The sequence below is a fragment of the Teleopsis dalmanni genome, chromosome 2, assembly GCF_002237135.1.
Source record: "Teleopsis dalmanni isolate 2A chromosome 2, ASM223713v2, whole genome shotgun sequence".
NCBI classification, from domain to species: domain Eukaryota; kingdom Metazoa; phylum Arthropoda; class Insecta; order Diptera; family Diopsidae; genus Teleopsis; species Teleopsis dalmanni.
Genome location: NC_051847.1, coordinates 24511911 through 24533015, shown reverse-complemented (window position 1 = coordinate 24533015; position 21105 = coordinate 24511911). Strand labels below are relative to the sequence as shown.

Below are 21105 nucleotides of genomic sequence, written 5' to 3'. Positions count from 1 at the left end.
TGGCGACTCGAAGTGTTACAACCGCAAGTGAACTTCGGAAGCATATTTGGATTTAACGGAAGTCGCCATCTTAAATTTAATTTAAAAAAAGCAACCCTGCCTATCGAACATAAAAGTGAAGTGAATATAAATTATCCTTATACGGTATAAGGATTAAAAAGTTTATAATAAGCAAACAAGGAAAATATCTCTGTGTCCTTGAAAACTGAAAATTCAAGCTACTGTGCCAATAAATATTAAATGAGTAACGAATTAAATTAATTAATATACGAAATTAATATTCAAATAGTGGAAAAGAAACAAAATCAAAAGCAAAATGTATTACATATTTAATAAGATAATAATTTTAATTGGATTTATCGCATTAAATAAAGTACGGCTCACTGTAAGCCGATATATAGCGCAACCGATGTATTACCCTGGTCCATCTTATCATGGTCCGTCTTATCCGGGTCCATCTTATCCTGGACCATCTTATCAAGATACCTTATCACACCATACTGGTTATTATGGACCACAATATCGGCCAGCAATACCATATGAACCCTATCAGGTAAAAACATATAACAAAATAAAATTAATTTACAAATTTTATAGAAATAGTTTAAGCTCTGTTTACAGTTTTCAAGTGTTATCATATCATCATTATCATATATAACATTGAAGTATAATATAATAATACGTTGACAAATATTTATGTCTCACATATAAACCTAATTTCTTTTTTATAATAAATAACAGAATAATAGAATAACAAGTATTAAAATTACACAATACGAACTAATCAATAAATTAATATCTATCAGAAGTGAGCTATTTCGTAGGGTCTAAGTCTTCTATGTAACGGATGAGTGCTGGTTCTGTCTATAATAACATATGTCGATAGCTATTTAATACCTATCTGATACCTATCAACTAAACTCAGCCTTTTGCACATAACTTAATAAGTAACATCTTTCAATAAAGCCCAGTTTATTAGTTCAACTATACAACACGAAAGCTTTATATATGTATTCATTTCTTTCTTTCAATTTAAAAATTTGAAAAAATATGCTGAGTATATAAATATTATTATCTTTTTTTTCTACTTTTAAATATATTTTATTTTACTACACGTAAAAACATGATTGCGTTATGTTTTACATATGTATTGTGTTTCCGTCGATATTGACATCCATTTATCTCCGAATCATTTTGACAGTGGTCTCGCATTCAGACAATGTACTACTATCACAATACTGATATCTATGACATCAAAGTTAGTTTCCTCAACTTGCACCTCAAACCATTGTATCTTTAAATTTCAATATACATATAATAATGCATACACAAATAGAAGAACTTATATGGGTTATCTGACAAACTACATACTAATTGAAGATCTTTTTTCCAATGACATAATGTGGTATATGGTTTTAGTAGTTAATGTACTACTATCACAATCCTAATATCTATCTAAACTATGATATCAAAGTCAACTTCTTCAGATTGTATCTTAAACCATTGTATCTTTCCATTTTCATTCCATATATATTATAACACATGTAAAAATACAAGAACTTATATGTGAGTTATCTAAAACACTACATACTAATTTAAGTCCATTTTTTTAATAACATAATGTTGTATAAAGTATGTAGTATATGTGTATTACGTTGAATACGTGTAACGTATTTATACTATATAATTACTTTATACAATTATATAAGTAATATATAATTTTTTATTTAATATAAAATTAATACAATATTTTACATTATTATATTATATTATAAATATTACAATTATATTTTATAATAATGTGTGTTTTAGTTTATGTTTATATATAAACATTCTGATAGAAAAAAAGATTACTCTCAGTTTTAAAATAAAATTATTTTATTATCTTTATATATCTCTATACCATATATATCTTTTTAGCCCACGTTATTCTCACCGCCTGGTACAATTTACGATAGTAGGCGTGGTGTTGTGACAACATTTCCTGGCGGAGGAATACCACTTTTAGTTGACTATGTAAGTCGAAAGACAATGCATTTGTAATACAAAAATATCATATTAATGTAAATAAAATGCTTTTTTCTAGAATAAACGTTGTCCAGGTAATTATCGTGGTACTCAATATCATCCTAACCGCCATCATTATTACTTCGTTTGTACAGACTACTGTGTTATATTTGGCAAATGTAATGGTATGGAGGTAAGTTCTAAAATTTACAATAGAGTTTTTTCATCCCTATGTTAATTAAATTTTACGCCCAGGTTTTTAATAACTCGACTGGTCATTGTGGTAATCATCCAATGCAACACTATAAACCAAATTGCGTTACAGAAGGTCGTTTCCCTATTACCACAGATAAATCAATATATTACAGATGTAGTTATGATTTAACAGCGCGTGTATATTCCTGCCCACATGGTATGGTCTTCTCCAATAGTAGAAAAAAATGTGTACATAAAACTCAGACACCCATCGAAAATTATCCAAAACATGAACCGTCATTTTATTCACAATATCCACCAAGTTATTCAGACGATTCTACGGAAGATAGTGAATATCCAATTGAAAATTCTAATCCTTGCGGTAATAATTCTTAAAAATATATTTAATTTACAAAAATTCTTTAAATATAATTTGGTGTTAATTTTAGACAATTCTAATGAAAAAGAGAAACCATATAACTTACCTAGGACAAGCACAGAAAAACCAGCAGGGAAAGAAGCAATGTTTGTAAATAAAGCACAAACTGAATCAACTGCAACAACTATTAAGCCAAGTGAAACCACAAAAACGGCGAACAGCCCAAGCATTTTAAGTAAAGCCAGTATAGAAGAATTGACTACTGCTAAACCAAGTGAAAATATGACAACAACGGATAAACCGAGTGCTTTAAGTGAAGACGACGAAAAAGCAACTACCACTGGTACATCAAGTGAAAGAATAACAACAACGAATAAACCGAATAATTTAAGTGAAGACGACGAAGAAGCAACTACCACTGGTACATCAAGTGAAAGAATAACAACAACGGATAAACCGAGTGCTTTAAGTGAAGACGACGAAGAAGCAACTACCACTGGTACATCAAGTGAAAGAATAACAACAACGAATAAACCGAATATTTTAAGTGAAGACGTCGAAGAAGCAACTACCACTGGTACATCAAGTGAAAGAACAACAACAACGAGTAAAACAAATAAAAATGTAAAAGCAACAGACAAACCAACAACACCAGCAACACTAGCAACAACAGCAACACCAGCAAGTGCATCAATGGACACATCACCCATAGATGATACTGAAATGGGTATAAAACCTGAAGAAATTAATATAGCAACACCTGCATCTCTGACTTCAACAAGACGAACACCGTCTGATGTAACCTCGTCCAATATCTCCTCTGAATCGAGTACTAAACTCACCACAATTTCAAATAAACCACCCAGCACTACAGAAAGTGAAAGAATAACAACAACAAATAATTCAAATAAAAATGTAAAAGGAACAGACAAACCAACAACACCAGCAACACTAGCAACAACAGCAACACCAGCAAGTGCATCAATGGACACATCACCCATAGATGATACTGAAATGGGTATAAAATCTGAAGAAGTTGATATAGCAACATCTGCATCTCTAACTTCAACAAGACGAACACCGTCTGATGTAACCACGTCCAGCGTCTCCTCTGAATCGAGTACTAAAGCCACCACAATTCCAAATAAACAACACAGCACTACTGAAAGCTCTTCATCAAAAACAACTGTAGGCAACATTACTAGTTTATCACCGCCATTATCACCACCCCAACCAAGCATTCAAAGTTTGTCTGCATTAGATTCTGCTCCACAACTGACATCTTCTACAATTTCTAATTCTGAGACGACTGCTAAACCCACCACAACACCAAGCACACCATCCAGCACGACAGAAGACCTTTTAGCTCCATTACCACAAGACGTAATTAAACGTTTAACTGCAGGTACCCCTGCACCAGAACCCGAATCTTCAACTCCTTCATCTACCTCCGGCAATACTGAAAATCCTTCAACAGCAGCTGCCAAAAGTCTCCATACCGAGTCCACCCAAAACTCAGCAACAGAATCTAAAACGACTTCTAAACCCACTACAGTACCAAACGCAACTGATACAGTTACTAGCACCGGTACCACGCAGCTTCCTTTACTAAATTTTGAAGCAACTATTAAAACTACAATTGCACCACCCGCATCATCCAGCACGACAGAAAGCGATTCATCTGCATTACCACAAAAGGTAATTCAACGTTTGACTGCGGGTACCTCTGCACCGCAATCAGAAACTCCCACCACTTCATTTACTTCCGGTAGTATCGAAAATTCTTCAATATCAGTTATACCAACTGCAAGACCAGCTACAACAACTACTAGTGCAGGCTCTAAACAAAGTTCTTCACCAATATCTGATGCAAGTATTAAAACCACCATAGCACCAAACGCATCACCCAACAGTAACCCAAGCACTCCATCCGCAACTACCGAAGGAAGCGTTTCTGGTACACCATCAACAACATCACAGCTACAGCCAAGTGCAGAACGGTTGTCTGTGGTTACATCTGCACCACAATCAGAAATCTCCACTACTTCATCTTCTTCATCTAGTGCCAGTAATACTAAAAATCCTTCAACACCAGCTGTAACAACTACTAGTGCAGACTCTAAACAAAGTTCTTTAACAACATCTAAACCAACTATTACAACCACCATACTACCAAATACACCATCTAGCAGTAACCCAGGCACTACATCCGCAACTACCCATGGAAGCGTTTCATCATCACAACCACAACCAAGTGTAGAACGGTTGTCTGTGGTTACACCTGCACCACAATCAGAAGCCTCCACTACTTCATCTTCTTCATCTAGTACCAGTAATGCTAAAAATCCTTCAACACCAGCTGTAGCAACGACTAGTGAAGGCTCTAAACAAAGTTCTTTATCAACATCTAAACCAACTATTACAACCACCATACCATCAAATGCACCATCTAGCAGTAATCCAAGCACTACATCCGCAACTACCCATAGAAGCGTTTCTAGTACATCATCAACAGCACCACAACCACAGCCAAGTGTAGAACGGTTGTCTGTGGTTACACCTGTACCACAATCAGAAACCTCCACTGCTTCATCTTCTTCATCTAGTGCCAGTAATACTAAAAATCCCTCAACACCAGCTGTAGCAACGACTAGTGAAGGCTCTAAACAAAGTTCTTTAACAACATCTAAACCAACTATTACAACCACCATACTACCAAATGCACCATCTAGCAGTAACCCAGGCACTACATCCGCAACTACCCATGGAAGCGTTTCATCATCACAACCACAACCAAGTGTAGAACGGTTGTCTGTGGTTACACCTGCACCACAATCAGAAACCTCCACTACTTCATCTTCTTCATCTAGTGCCAGTAATACTAAAAATCCCTCAACACCAGCTGTAGCAACGACTAGTGAAGGCTCTAAACAAAGTTCTTTAACAACATCTAAACCAACTATTACAACCACCATACCACCAAATACACCATCTAGCAGTAACCCAGGCACTACATCCGCAACTACCCATGGAAGCGTTTCATCATCACAACCACAACCAAGTGTAGAACGGTTGTCTGTGGTTACACCTGTACCACAATCAGAAACCTCCACTGCTTCATCTTCTTCATCTAGTGCCAGTAATACTAAAAATCCCTCAACACCAGCTGTAGCAACTACTAGTGCAGACTCTAAACAAAGTTCTTTATCAACATCTAAACCAACTATTACAACCACCATACCATCAAATGCACCATCTAGCAGTAATCCAGGCACTACATCCGCAACTACCCATAGAAGCGTTTCTAGTACATCATCAACAGCACCACAACCACAGCCAAGTGTAGAACGGTTGTCTGTGGTTACACCTGCACCACAATCAGAAACCTCCACTGTTTCATCTTCTTCATCTAGTGCCAGTAATACTAAAAATCCTTCAACACCAGCTGTAGCAACGACTAGTGAAGGCTCTAAACAAAGTTCTTTAACAACATCTAAACCAACTATTACAACCACCATACTACCAAATGCACCATCTAGCAGTAACCCAGGCACTACATCCGCAACTACCCATGGAAGCGTTTCATCATCACAACCACAACCAAGTGTAGAACGGTTGTCTGTGGTTACACCTGTACCACAATCAGAAACCTCCACTGCTTCATCTTCTTCATCTAGTGCCAGTAATACTAAAAATCCCTCAACACCAGCTGTAGCAACTACTAGTGCAGACTCTAAACAAAGTTCTTTATCAACATCTAAACCAACTATTACAACCACCATACCATCAAATGCACCATCTAGCAGTAATCCAGGCACTACATCCGCAACTACCCATAGAAGCGTTTCTAGTACATCATCAACAGCACCACAACCACAGCCAAGTGTAGAACGGTTGTCTGTGGTTACACCTGCACCACAATCAGAAACCTCCACTGTTTCATCTTCTTCATCTAGTGCCAGTAATACTAAAAATCCTTCAACACCAGCTGTAGCAACGACTAGTGAAGGCTCTAAACAAAGTTCTTTAACAACATCTAAACCAACTATTACAACCACCATACTACCAAATGCACCATCTAGCAGTAACCCAGGCACTACATCCGCAACTACCCATGGAAGCGTTTCATCATCACAACCACAACCAAATGTAGAACGGTTGTCTGTGGTTACACCTGCACCACAATCAGAAACCTCCACTGCTTCATCTTCTTCATCTAGTGCCAGTAATACTAAAAATCCTTCAACACCAGCTGTAGCAACTACTAGTGCAGACTCTAAACAAAGTTCTTTATCAACATCTAAACCAACTATTACAACCACCATACCACCAAATGCACCATCTAGCAGTAATCCAGGCACTACATCCGCAACTACCCATGGAAGCGTTTCTAGTACATCGTCAACAGCACCACAACCACAGCCAAGTGTAGAACAGTTGTCTGTGGTTACACCTGCATCACAATCAGAAACCTTCACTACTGCATCTTCTTCATCTAGTGCCAGTAATGCTGAAAATCCTTCAACACCAGGTGTAACAACTTCTAGTGCAGGTTCTAAACAAAATTCTTTAACAACATCTGAAGCAACTATTACAACCACCATACCACCAAATGCACCATCTAGCAATAACCCAAGCACTACATCCGCAACTACCCCAGAAAGCGTTTCTAGTGTATCATCAACAACACCACAACCACAGCCAAATATAGAACGGTTGTCTATGGTTTCATCTGCACCACAATCAGAAACCTCCACTACTTCATCTTCTTCATCTAGTGCCAGTAATACTAAAAATCCTTCAACACCAGCTGTAGCAACGACTAGTGAAGGCTCTAAACAAAATTCTTTAACAACATCTAAACCAACTATTACAACCACCATACCACCAAACACATCTTCTAGCAGTAGCCCAGGCACTTCATCCGCAACTACCGAAGGAGGCGTTTCTGGTACATCACCAACAACACGACGACCGCAACCAAGTGTGGAAAGGTTGTCTGTGGTTACGCCCACACCACAATCAGTAGCTGCAACTACTTCAGCTATCTCTGTTAGTACTACAGATGCCGCGCAGGTGTCAACTAAAACTACTACTTCCTTAATGACTATAACTCCTTCTTCTGAAAGATCCTTTAAAGGTAAGTTTAATCGACACTTAAAGTTATCAATACACTAATTTAATATTTTTTATGAAATAGTTGTCCCAGAATCCGCATCGGAAGTGATGATTACAGGTAAGTGAAATGAAATGTTTTAACTTTGTACTCTACATATTCACATATATTTGAATACTTCAAAACAATTATTTTTGCAACAGCAACACAAAACACAACTCCTCAACAAGACAATGTCACTACTCCTACACCAATAACAATTGATACACACACTTCACCATCAGAATCAACAAAAATTGAACATTTGCAGTCCTCTACGACTGTTTCAGGAGTTGAAGTAATACGAGAATCTCGTAGTACAAACTCTATTAGAAACGACCCCACCTCATCTGTCACACTACAGCCAGAGGAAGATGAAGTAGGCATACTTGATCAAGAAATTGTGTTAGGTGAAGATAATACCATGATCAACACTCCTACCACCGTTAAGAGCAGCGTCTCAACACTGAACACAACAGTAACACCCACAATTACTACAGAAATGCCAAATGCCAAACCTACTACAACTGAAACACAAGCTACACAAACAACACATACAGGGACAGAAAAACCAGTGATTATATTTAATTCAAATAATATTTCAGAACAAAACGATAGTAGCAGTAATCTTCCTCTATTAATAATAGAATGTCATAACAAAAACTTTAATATTAAACTAATTGACTGCAGTTTATCCAACAGTGAGTAAAATAATAATTATCCGAAGCTATAACATATTTTAAATCAATTTATTATTTTCAGATTGCACAAACACCCAATCAGACAAAGTCTTTGAAGCATTTTGGCGACCGGGTGACCCAAGCAATACGATGAGTTTTTCAACTATCAATTAAATAAATTGAAAAATTTGTTTAATATTGCCAAATTTTTTGTAAATAGTTTGTTTATAGTTTCCAAATTAAAAATATACACAAAAATTGTCACGAAAATACTTAAAAAAAAAATAAAAAAAAAAACAAAATTAATAACAAAGATGTATTTTTTACTAAAAAAAAGCTAAAATTTATGTATGTAGTTTACACTCCAAAAAGAAAATTATCACGTCTAATAACTGAAGCTACGCAAAGATAAAAAATGGGCTAAAGTTGTTTAAGATAGGTTCGAGTGGCAGCGTCCTGCACCAAAGCCAGCTTAAACACAAATACTGATCTATAATCAACACCACCGTTATGACACCGACCGTACGTCAGACCTGAACAACCAATTTAAAGGTAGAAAGGTAGAAGTACAGTTTCTTCTTCATCACAGCGCCTAGCAAATATTATGAAATCATCCATAATCTGAAAAGATTTTGTACCATCTTCATATTTGTTTAAATTTAATTTAAAGCATCTTCAATAGAAATAAGTTCTTTTTTAATTTACAATTCTTGAAATAATCAGACTCGTTTTTGTAATTACAATCACTGTAAGACAACAAAGTACATACGAACAAGAGATTTTATTTGGATAAATACATAGAATATATAAACAGGTGTCGTTTCTAATTTTCCATAAGGTCTAGTATAGTTCGAACCACCGCCGTTGAACATTTTCCTATTGTTATTGTTTATGTTTTTGGGAAACTCTTTTGCTAAATTCGTAACGATTTGATGTGTAGATCGTAATATATGTAGGTCACAAGTTCTAATGTAATATTAATCATTAACTATCAGCTTTAAGACTTTGTTTTAAAAGTGCTGAATTATTGCAATATTGTCTATAGCATACAATCGTTTTAAGGCTTTTTTGAATATATCGACCAGATAAGCTGGATTAACATAATATTTCTTGTTTCAGTTAGTTGTTTGTTCATATTAGTGCTGTTCATATTATTCGGATATTCGGATATAAAACCGAACTTATTCCATTATTCGATTAAGCGGATAAAAACGAAATGTCTGGAACGGAGAGCACCAAATTCAAATGAACGTGCGCACACAAATTAGCCATTTTGAACGATAATGCAGTGTAGAGGAAACTGTCTTTGTTTTTGTATTTAAAAAACAAAAATAATCATTTGAACAGAAGTTACATACGACAGGCCAAATATCGCACTCAGTGCCTTTAAAATAAGCATTTTTGTATAATAATAGGCACAATATTGTGTACCCAACAATATGCATTGTATATTGAGTTATAGTTCATTGTTTATTCGTGCAACAATTTCAAGCAATTTAAGCAATTCCATCATTTCTCTATTGTTTTTAGTTTGCAACTTTGAAAAAAATTACGATGAATTTTTAAAAAATTATACCTCTTATTTTATATTTCTCAAACATCATGATGTTTGGTCGTAACATACCGTACTCTCATAAATCTTAATGAATTTGAGTACTTCATATCGTGTTAGCAAATTTATTGCATCAAAAAAGAATTATTCTACTTTTAGTAATATTAAAAATAATCTACTACTTCTAACACCAAAATTCCAACGTAGCATAGGGATTCCATATACATTGAGAAAATTAAAGCAGGTACATCTGGCTGTCGGCAACGCAAAGCCGACGTGCATATACTACTGCTAATAAGCTGTAAGAGCATATAACCAACTAATTTTTTTATACTTTTCATGATTTCATATGTTACACGTTTTTGTCCAAGAAAAACAATAGACAAAAGCGAGAAAATTTATGTTTTAACTTAAAAAAAATTCTTTCTTTTCAATAAGAACTATGAACAGATTTGTAAATGTTCTGCCTTATTACGGAGTCTAAAAATACTGCGAAACTAAATACTAAAAACAACCCTGTATTATTGTCGCTCTCTGTTGGCAGAAACGTCACGCGAATGTCAAACACTGATTGTTGTTGGATTTGTTAAATTAAGACCAATTTATTCTAATAATTTAAATATATTTCGCTAAAAGTTCTATGTATAATAGTTGTTTGAAATCAAAAATTATATCTTAATATTAAAAAAGTGTAGAATATAATATAAAAAGTCCTGGAATTAACTCACAGAGCTCTGCTCTCCGAACTGCGGCGTGCAGCTTTAATTAAATTAATTAAGAGATAATTAACTTTAAGAGCAGACATTAATTGAATCTAAAGTGTTCAAATATTTTATTATATATACTAAATTCAGTTAGTTTGTAAATAATTCTAAACATCACAATGATGGACGAACAGCTTATTGATGAAGTAGCCCTTCATGGTGTAATTTTTAATCGGCAAAAATATTATTTGAATGGAGGGAGCGGAGGTGGTGGTGCAGGCAAATATGAAACAAAGGATGAAGCCTGGCAAATAATCGCTATGAAACTGCGCACAGATGGTAAATATTTAATTTGTTAAACTTATAAAATAAAATATTATAAATTATTTATATCTTTTACACATAATAGTGGAAACATGTAAGAAACGTTGGAAATATTTACGGGAACGTTATGTATCACAGCGCAAACAAGGAGACCCACCTGTTTATGAACATCTTTCACGCCCTTATTTAGAAAAAATGAAATTTCTCGATCAACATATACAACCTCGTAAATCGTATCGCAATGTGCCTAGTTTTTTAACATCACCACACTCAGCAAATAGTTCCAACTATAGTGAATACAATATGGACTCAAAGTCAAATGGTTCTAATAAAAATATGAGTCATTTTGGCAACACAGGAGTCGTGCAACATCATTATCATCAGCAACAGGATCAGCATCCAATGAATGCATTAAGTTCAGCAGCTGCTGCTGCTTCTGCAATAGAAAATGCCAATGGTCAAGTAAAAATAGAAGCTGATCAGGTCTTTCGTGATTTTGCGGCCGCTGTGGCTTCACAACAACTACAACAAATCTCACAATCGCAAATGCATCACCAAGCCGCAGCAGTGGCTGCAGCAATGGCCGACTCATCCCAAAATTATCATGAACATTACCGTGATAATACCGTTGGTAATTTAGGTGTAGGCAATAACACTACAAACGGTGCTGTTGGTGCTGGGATACCGTCATCATCATCATCGATGAAATCTCCACTATCCTCTCCATTGTCAAGTAGTCTTAATGGCACACTTGCTGGACAAGGTAAATAATATTCAATATTTCATAAATATGAAATTCAATTTATCTATTTTATTTAAAGGACATTCTACATCAACGCCACAGCAAGTCGCTGCGCATTCATCGTCTAACCAAATACCCTCACATGGATATAATGATACCAACAATGACGACCTTGATTCCTCAACCGGCAGCAATTTCAATATGAAGAAACCTCGCGTGCAAATTAGTTCACAAACTGCCAATATGTCCCATACAAATAATAACAGTAACAATAATTCAACAACTAATGCTGCCAATTCTCATTTTGTTGATGATTCAGATGACGACTCTGATGACAATAGCACAAATCTTATACCTCCGCAAACTATTCTTAATAATCATCAAGACTCTAATCATTTTAACACAGCACCATCTACCTCAAATGCTGCATCCATGACACGCTCCAACAATAACAACAATAATCAACAAGGAATGTTTCCCTCAAATGCTGACTTTTTATTTCAGCTTTACCAACAACTTCCACACCAACAGCAAACACAATCTTCACAACAAAGTTTTAATAAATTTTCGGCACCTCAAAGTCACCAACAACGCTGCTCTGAACACCTACTTGGTGAATTAGTCACTACAGAATTATTAAAAATGTCTAAAGAGCGACGTAAAACAGTACAAAGGCGCATATTGGAGATATTATTTTTTGACGACTAAATTATAGAATACTGTATAGCAGGCTTCTTATTTGCACGTTAGATATTACACAAATAAGATCGAAATTGTGGTCGTCACAGATCCAGGCACATATTCATGAGTGAAAATTATATTTATACTTTTCACACAATGTTTTGGTTAAAGGGTATTTTCAGTTTCTCAAAATGATTATTTAATAGTTCTTTAAATCAATTTGCCTAGTCGTATGAATTGATCTAAACATATCTCCTCAGTGTGTTTGCATATCTATCGGTGTATTTATCAGTTGATATTAGTAGTCTTTGAGTTTTTGAACTAACCTAATACAACTTACCACACAGATTCTTCCGGATCTAATTGAAAATGAAATAAAATTAATTAACAAGCTTGAAAACAATTAAAAAATCAAGAGCAAATAATTTTTTTGTACAACTGCGTATGAAGAGTATTGAAACTGATAGATCCGAAATTAGTTCTATTTTTGTTATACCTTATAAATATTTACGCATTAGTGCGATTAGTTATAGTGCGACATAAAGTACGTGCCACACATGTCTATAAGTGCATAATGTATGTAAATTCGAAGCTTGTTACTTTTACGTGCTATATGATTTAAATTATAGTAATAAGGTTCTTTTAATAGGCGTTAGGTTCTTAAATTTAATTGAGTACGATTTCTTAACAGGTCTTCATTCCACATTCTAAGATAATGGTAAAATGTTATAACTATTTGTTCTTTATTGTGTATTTATTTTAAGTTTTTTTTTTAAACAATTTTATATAGATTTTATGTTTGTATATTTAAGGTTTGATACAAAGAAAAAGACGTTTAATTTTTAAAGTCCCACCTAATTTAAATTTAACAATTTTGTCAAAATAATAATGTAGTGTTCTTTTTGTTTTTCAATATAAAAGGGAAAATTAAAAGAAATAAATAAGTTTTGTTAGATGTATATATGTAATATGACTCAGTATGAAATTTTACATATACATATGTACTATTTCTTGATATATCTTGGCAAGTAAAACTAACTCTAGTCAGCAAATGTTTAAATATTGGCAACTAATTTAAAAAGAAAATATATAACAAATTATTGTTTATTACATAATTTTTTGAATAAAAAGTAATAATTTATATGTTAAAAAAGTATATATTTTAAAAAAATAATAAACAAAAAAGTATTTGTGTACATTGTACTATTTCAGAAACTAATTATATATAATTTTAAAATAATAATTGTACTACTTGTAATCTTACATAATTATATTAAATAATATTGTATAAGAAACGAAACTAAAAAATGTTTGATTTTTTTGTACTGTAATTATTTGAACTACACTTTTCAAATTATATATTTATATTCGCAAATATATAACTATTTTTCTCGGGAAAGTTATGGAATTATATAAGATTTAACATAATAAAAAAAATCAATAGTCTGTGATTTTCGATTTAAAAAACCACATTTTACAAAAAGTAAAAATGTTAAAAAAATGTCGTGGACAATTAACATTTATCTATAAATATAGGATATATAAATGCTAAATGTTTAATCTCAGATTTTTTTACATTACGTAGAATGTAGCTGAACGATAGTTTGCAAAGTAAATCAGGTTTCACACGTTAAACTGTAGCAGCAATAGACAAATTAATTTTTAAAATTACTAGATAAACAAAAGTTAATAATCAGATAATGGATCAACTTAATAAAATACTCCAACAAATTTAATTGCGCTTAAGACATATTTTCTAAAAATAACCATAATGAACCAAATCAAAATTTACTTTAAAATTAATAAAATTATATTAATTAATTTGGTTGTTGTTGTTGTTGTTGTAACCCGCCGGGACCTGAAAACAGATAACATGAAAGGATTACAAGACGAATACATGGGATAAGGAATGGAAAAGGTGGGAGTGAGTGTTGTGATGAGGGAAAGGGGAGGGGTGGGAGTAATTTGAAACTAACCAGGATCCAGTCGAAGAAACCTAGCCACTTCAAGGGGACGAGTCCAAAGGTCGATTGGACTTAAATTGGTGTGTGCGTTGAGGTAAGAAAACAGATGGGCGATTAATTTTAATTTAATTAATTTGGTAATCTAAACCACTGTAAAACTGCATAGTTTTTCTTTAATTTAATTTAGTTTTATAAATTTTCATTCGTTTATACCTAAAATTTAAAACTAAATCCAAAATAGCTGCTAGTCAATTGTCTGTATAGTCCAACTTTCTATTGTCTTGAGAACCTATTTAAACCACCTCTTAAAAATGCGATAATGAAAAGTTGCAGTTATTGCGTTATAAAGATCCAAACTAAAAACTCCGTTCAGTCATCAAGGAAAATAGATACATTTCATTGAAAAAAATCAGAAATGTTATGAAGGGTTTAGATATATTTGTTATAGATATGCAAGTAAAGCACATCTCGGAAAATTTCAATGTGACAATTAGGTTCGATTTCGCATGCGTAATGTTAGTCTCAAAACTGACTTAAGTATAAATTAATTCTGCAAAATTGATGACTTAAGACTATGAAACCGCACCTTATTGATTTAATAAACTTGTGATTCAAAACAAAATATAAATGTTGAATTATTTATAATTTATAGTCTAAAATCAATTTTATTCAATAAATTCAAAATAGAAGTTTTTTTATATATATGAGAAAAATTGGAAAGTGAAGTTGTTATTGATATGTAGTTACTTTCGGTTAGATTGGAATGGCGGCCTATACAACTAATCCATTTTAATTTCAAAAAAATCTGTTTATATGCTAGATAGTAAAGATTATAAATTAATTAATTTTATTTTTTTATAAGTTTTTTATTACATTATAAATGAAAGTTATCAATCATTATTATGATTATACAAATTATTGAAACTATAATTGGAATTTAGAAACTTCATCTCAATAGATTATTTATTATAAAATAATTTCTATAATTAATATACACAGGAATAAGCCAAATATATATATTTTCTGTTTATGATTTTAAAAATAAATAATCTTCAATAATATATAACACCGTATATATATTTATATTTTTATACCGTATATTAATCTAATTTTAATATAAACAAATAGATATTTATAAACAAATATAAATAATATTTACAATATTACAAAAAATTTATAACAAACATATTATTTTTGTGCCTTATAGCTTGTAGCTATTATTATTAATTTATTTTTTCAAAATGTTGCCGTCTTAGTACTTTCTACAGTATAAGTAAACACAAATAAAAAAAAGTACTTGCAAACGCCGGACAAATTTCATGGTGAAATTCCATTTGAAAGTGGTGATAATAAAACTATAAAAGGTGAGGTGCTCAGATATTCTTCGCTCATTGCTTTTATCGCTGCGTAGTGTGTGGTGTGTTTATACAGTGTAATAGAAAATTTTAAATTAATTTAAATTAATGAAAGAAATTTGAAGTAAACTGGAGAACTGCATGTTAATATATATAGATAATTCTAAAACTTTAATAAAAATAGCTACAAAATGTTTGCATTAATGCGCAAATTACCACAATTGATGCGTGTAACTGCTAGTTCACCCATAACTTCAGTTATCAACACTAATGGGCAGAACTCGTTCATATCCACTGGTGAAGGAGTACAGAATTCAGAACATGTAACTAAGGCAGTTGATACTATAGGAGGTCTACCAACAGATTTAGTCAATCAACAAAAATTGAAGAAAACATCAAGGTGAGTTGAAGTTCAAAATAAAATGCATTCCCAAACTCTAACATCACCCGGTGGATGGAACATAACACCCATTCAAAATGCTAAGCTATTTTAGTCACGTAGACCACATTTGAGAAAATACGAAACAGCTTAAACAGGAATCAAATAAAATTCTTTGTGTATTTGTATATTTTATTTATTTTCTATTTTCTATTTTATTTATATCTTCTTGTCCTTACTACATATTCGAGATAAAAAAAAATTCCTACTTTTGTTTTTCTTCCTTTTTACCAATTTTTGGTTTCAATCATATGTTTTGTTTTTATAGCTACATGCGATTATCTTTACACTTGTTTTCTTTATTCTAAACATTGTTGTTTTTGTTTGAATCGAACCATAACTTCCATTTGCACCCCCTGCCAATTTAATGTATGCCGTATCTAGAACGTAGTTCAAACAGGTTATTTATGTGTATAATGCGTTGCTTTGTTTACACTATTTTTGTTTTTCATAGTTCTTATACACACGTTCCTGGCTATCACGCCTTCGTCATGCTAAATATCGTGTTAAGACAAGTAAACATTGAAATATCTTCTTATCGCACAGTACTGGTTCTTGAAGCTGCTAATAAAAAAATTAAGAATATTTATTTTATTATTTATTTGTTTAACTGTAATAATAGAGAGAAGCAATTTTAACCTAATGACTATGGTTTCTTTCTATCAGAGTTACGTTAATTATAGAACTGCAGCGCTCGTTAATTTATTTATTATTAATAAGTGAAACTAATACAAATTATAAAAAATAAAGTCAACAATGAAATTAAATAGCGCAAATCGGGGCTGTATTTTCACGTTTGCTTCAAATGAACATTAAAGTTAATATTTCATAAGCGAAGTATTACGCATCGCAGAAGTAGTTCAATTTTTAAAATAGAATTCTTTAAAAGTAGAAAATCAACCCATACCAATTATGAAGCTTTCTCCAATTTTTGTTTTCGATTTTTGTATTCAAAACATAACAGAAAAACACTTCAATAAAATTGTAAACAACAAAGCAGGAGATTTGGCATGGCATGTTTACTTTCGTCTCTCTTATCTGTTACTACCTCAGCGCTCGTAAAAAAAGATTACAGAAGTTTAATGATTTGTTTGTTGTGCCGGCATTCGAAGTGCAAAGTACGTAGGGAAAACATGATAAAAATAAATAAAAACAAAAGTATTATTAATTTGTTCTATAATATAGATTTTCTTCAATATCCAAATTAATTTGGAAATTAATTTCTAATAAACTAAGGTATTAGAGGTAGGACAACAGTTTGGTGTGCTACAGATATTTATAAACATAGGTGGGCACTTAAATTTCCTAAATTTATTGCTTTTAGCTAGCACTTTTTCTCGTTTTGGGCGTATTTGTTGCAGTTAATCAGCAAAATAGCTGAAAGTATTGATATTTAGTTATGTTAGTAGATTTTTAGAAGAACTCTGTACTCTCTTACTATATATATATAAGAGGACATCTATTATAACTGCATGGCAGACGAGCTTATCAATGCAGGCGTCCTATTTGCAACGACTAAGCTGACAATCAAACAAAAATATCTGAGCATTACACTGAACAAACTAAGGCAGATGAACCCTACCGTTTCTAGAACATAGTGACCCTGACCCATCAGCATTGACAGCAAAGTAGATAGATAGATAGATAGATTCTTCTTTATTATTCAATTTCAAAATTTTTGAACATAAAGTATTATGCCTTAAGTCTAAAAACATTGGTTAGAGTTATTTAAAAATATATTGAAAAACAAAGTATACGACAATGAGTTGATAATCGTCTGTTGGAGACAGCATAGTATTGAGCAAGTATAACCTAACCTAACCTATGTTATGTCAGTTTGAATCAGTTCATCTGCGGGAACGGGAGGCTAGATGAACTGGTTTAAATTGAGCAAGAAACGTACGAGTCAGCCGCTTCAACTGTAGCATAACTTGCTCAATACTATGTTGACAGGTCACTATGTACTAGAAAGACATGCTATGAGGCTGGGTCTATTCTATAATGACTTTGGTTAGAGTTGTTGCTTTGCGGATAAAGTGGAAACTGTACTCCACCATATATGTTGGTTTCTATCATTAATTAGGAGAAAATTCTTACCGATCTAACAGAGCTGTTACCCATCAAAGTTAGATATTTAGTCAAGGTTATGAACTTGTGAGGTTGGTTCACTTTCACATGAATGGGCTACGCTGATTTGGATATGAACAACGTACATGGTACATGATATATTAACTTTGGGCACAAAGCCGTCACTCTAACCTAACCGAACCCAAATCATGAATATCATCAGAAAAGTTCCATATTGAAAACCAGTTATATAAAAAAAATTCTTTCTTTGCTTCTTACATGCTTAGTAATAAAGTTTAGCTTTCTTAAATAATTTCTTTTTTAGTAACTGCTTTACTTGGAAGTTCATAAGCAAATCCATTGCTATGAATTCTAGTGTCCCGGTGCACATTTTGTTCCAGGGATCTTATTAGATGATAAAGTATCGTTCATTCCTGCCAAGTGCCTTACATTTTAAGCATTTTTTACATTTAATTTTTAATTTAACTTAATAAGACGCATATAATTTAGAAATAATTGATGCAATTTAATACTATGAACGATAATTTTATGTAATTAGTCTAGATTTCAAAGCCTATATATTAAACTTTTTCTATTATCTATTGCAGAACTTTATCAACTCTACAAAATCATTCAGTGCCAATTGCTGCCCGCGTCACCGTATCGAAAGATGAGAGTCGTGACTTCATGGCCGTTTTTCCAGGTAAATGCAAATATGTGTATCTATTTTCAACTTTGTATATTTTATCATTAACTTCTGGTTGTTTTTGCTAACACTTAACACTTCAATTTAATATAATTTAATATTTTTTCTTAAAAATAATTGATATTGTTTAAATGTTTAAAAGCTTTTTTCTATTGAAAACATTTTAACACACAATAATGCTAAATAAAGATCTAAATAAATAAAATAAAGCAATCGTAAATATTTTCGTTAAATATGTAGATGGGAGAACATATTCATTTGAAAACATTTTTTTTCTATTATTATTATTAATGAATAATGCACATATATTAAATTATTTATTCATTTGTTACAGATTTAGTGCGTGACCTTACAGAAGCTTCTAAAAAATACAAAACCGAAGAAGCAGCAAAATGGTTTGCTAAGGTAGATTTAGTTTAAGAAAAAAATATATTGACTTTAAAAAAAATTCAGAGGATCTGTTCATTCTCCTAGGCATTACAGTATAATGTTCCACGGGGTAAGAAAAACCGAGGATTACTAACCGTATTAACATACAAAAATCTAGTCAAAAGTGAAATGTTAACACCGGAGAATATTAAATTAGCACAGTATTTGGGTTGGTGTGTAGAAATGGTAAACCTGTTTACTTTATTTTAGTTTCGATTTAATTTGATATAATTATTTTGTTGTAGCTGCAAAGTTTTCTCATCATTTATGATGATATAATGGATGCTAGTACCACTCGTCGCGGTCAACCATGCTGGTATAAAATGGAGAACGTTGGGCTCACTGCTATTAACGACGCCATTATGATTGAAAATGGCATTTACACTTTACTCAAGAAGCACTTTGGTCATTTGAGTTGCTACAATGAACTACTAGAATTATTCCATGAAATAACTTTTATCACATCTTGTGGTCAATCATTGGATTTGCTTAATTCAAAAAACAATGTCACAGCATTCACAATGGATACTTACAAATCAATCGTTGCAAATAAGACTGCCTACTATACATTCTATTTACCTTTTGCCTTAGCTATGCATTTAGCTGGGTGAGTTACATCATTTTATCTTTTTTTTTATCGAAATCGGAGCTGTGAATCAGTTCTGAACTAGAACTTTTTACTTTTGTGCGTAATTGAATCAAACCACAAACCAAATCAGCAATTTCTGTCTGGAATTGTTGATACGAAGTCTATATAAAATTGAGTTGGTTGTTCGAAGTATCACAACTCTGAACCAAACCAATTCAACCAAAAGATTAAAGCAATTCACAACCCTGCTCAAAATTTTAATATAAATTTTATAATCATTTGCATTCACGTCTTTCTTACTTTTCAGTTATAAGGATGCGGAAGCTTTTCGCCAATCTAAAACGATTTTGCTGGAAATGGGTCATTTCTTCCAAGTACAAGATGATTTTCTGGACTGTTTTGGCAATCCGGAAGTAACTGGTAAAATTGGAACAGATATACAAGATAATAAATGCTCTTGGTTAGCTGTTGTCTGTATGCAACGTGCCAACGATGAACAAAAAGCTATTATGGCTGAATGTTATGGAAAAACAGGTATACTTATATTAAAGCAATTTATCTTATAATTTAAATATTAGTAATTTAGATTTATCTGTTCAAACAAATAATTTAAATTTATATAATTTAAATATACTAAATATAGTATTGATTGATTGAAATTTTAAGAATAATAATACTATACGCTATCTATTTTTTAGATCCTGAAAACGTAGAACGAGTAAAAGAACTATATAAAGAATTGGGCATACCGAATACTTATGCTACTTACGAAGAAGATTCTTATAATATGATCAAGACACACATTCAACAAACATCTCGTGGCGTGCCACATGAAATTTTCTTGGAAATTCTTAATAAAATTTATCAGAGAGCTTCATAAATTGTTAGTGCCTCATTTAAAAGAACTAATCATTGCTTCTTCAATAGTTAGTAGGTTTTTATATGTATATAAACATACAACTAAAATTTTTATATAAAACGCATGCTTTAAAACTGATTTTATAGTTTAGTTTTTAAGACTACAATGTCAAATACAAGAGTCGGTATATCCTTAAAGAATTATTATAAATATATATTGTGTGTGATTATAATTAGAATTTATTTTATGTTAATAAATTTATTTAAAATCTATTACAT

General features: G+C 32.3%; 3 protein-coding genes across 6 annotated transcripts; all 3 read left to right on the top strand.

The window, feature by feature from the left end:
• The first annotated feature begins 295 nt into the window (after positions 1 to 295).
• Positions 296 to 8657, top strand: LOC119679322 (flocculation protein FLO11-like). Of its 4 annotated transcripts, none has more exons than XM_038091603.1 (9): positions 296 to 553; positions 1921 to 2016; positions 2087 to 2200; positions 2263 to 2584; positions 2652 to 5134; positions 5399 to 7721; positions 7782 to 7817; positions 7901 to 8437; positions 8499 to 8657. In XM_038091603.1, the coding sequence occupies exons 1-9, from the start codon at positions 317 to 319 to the stop codon at positions 8588 to 8590; spliced, it is 6240 nt and encodes a 2079-aa protein (XP_037947531.1). In that variant the 5' UTR covers positions 296 to 316; the 3' UTR covers positions 8591 to 8657. The 4 variants fall into 4 exon arrangements, with proteins under 4 accessions (XP_037947531.1, XP_037947532.1, XP_037947530.1 ...); XM_038091604.1 differs by having other exon boundaries at positions 297 to 553; positions 2652 to 4855; positions 5135 to 7721; XM_038091602.1 differs by having other exon boundaries at positions 297 to 553; positions 2652 to 7721.
• Positions 8658 to 10542: 1885 nt separating this feature from the next.
• LOC119683122 (putative uncharacterized protein DDB_G0277255) lies at positions 10543 to 13268 on the top strand. The gene is made up of 3 exons (XM_038096733.1): positions 10543 to 11011; positions 11082 to 11759; positions 11818 to 13268. Exons 1-3 carry the CDS (start codon positions 10852 to 10854, stop codon positions 12444 to 12446), a joined length of 1467 nt encoding a protein of 488 aa, XP_037952661.1. The 5' UTR covers positions 10543 to 10851; the 3' UTR covers positions 12447 to 13268.
• A 2506-nt stretch (positions 13269 to 15774) lies between these two features.
• LOC119680392 (farnesyl pyrophosphate synthase) lies at positions 15775 to 21098 on the top strand. Its single transcript, XM_038093183.1, has 7 exons — positions 15775 to 16138; positions 18853 to 18947; positions 19285 to 19355; positions 19425 to 19565; positions 19625 to 19986; positions 20276 to 20502; positions 20667 to 21098. The coding sequence occupies exons 1-7, from the start codon at positions 15930 to 15932 to the stop codon at positions 20846 to 20848; spliced, it is 1287 nt and encodes a 428-aa protein (XP_037949111.1). The 5' UTR covers positions 15775 to 15929; the 3' UTR covers positions 20849 to 21098.
• The last annotated feature ends 7 nt before the right edge of the window (positions 21099 to 21105 follow it).

Coding starts and splice junctions, on each gene's coding strand:
- LOC119679322 (XM_038091602.1), top strand. CDS start 317: ATGTATTACATATTTAATAAGATAATAATTTTAATTGGATTTATCGCA. Junction 2,017..2,086: donor TACCACTTTTAGTTGACTAT/GTAAGTCGAAAG, acceptor GCTTTTTTCTAG/AATAAACGTTGTCCAGGTAA. Junction 7,722..7,781: donor TTCTGAAAGATCCTTTAAAG/GTAAGTTTAATC, acceptor TTTATGAAATAG/TTGTCCCAGAATCCGCATCG.
- LOC119683122 (XM_038096733.1), top strand. CDS start 10,852: ATGATGGACGAACAGCTTATTGATGAAGTAGCCCTTCATGGTGTAATT. Junction 11,012..11,081: donor TATGAAACTGCGCACAGATG/GTAAATATTTAA, acceptor TACACATAATAG/TGGAAACATGTAAGAAACGT. Junction 11,760..11,817: donor TGGCACACTTGCTGGACAAG/GTAAATAATATT, acceptor TTTTATTTAAAG/GACATTCTACATCAACGCCA.
- LOC119680392 (XM_038093183.1), top strand. CDS start 15,930: ATGTTTGCATTAATGCGCAAATTACCACAATTGATGCGTGTAACTGCT. Junction 18,948..19,284: donor CTTCATGGCCGTTTTTCCAG/GTAAATGCAAAT, acceptor CATTTGTTACAG/ATTTAGTGCGTGACCTTACA. Junction 20,503..20,666: donor TGAATGTTATGGAAAAACAG/GTATACTTATAT, acceptor TCTATTTTTTAG/ATCCTGAAAACGTAGAACGA.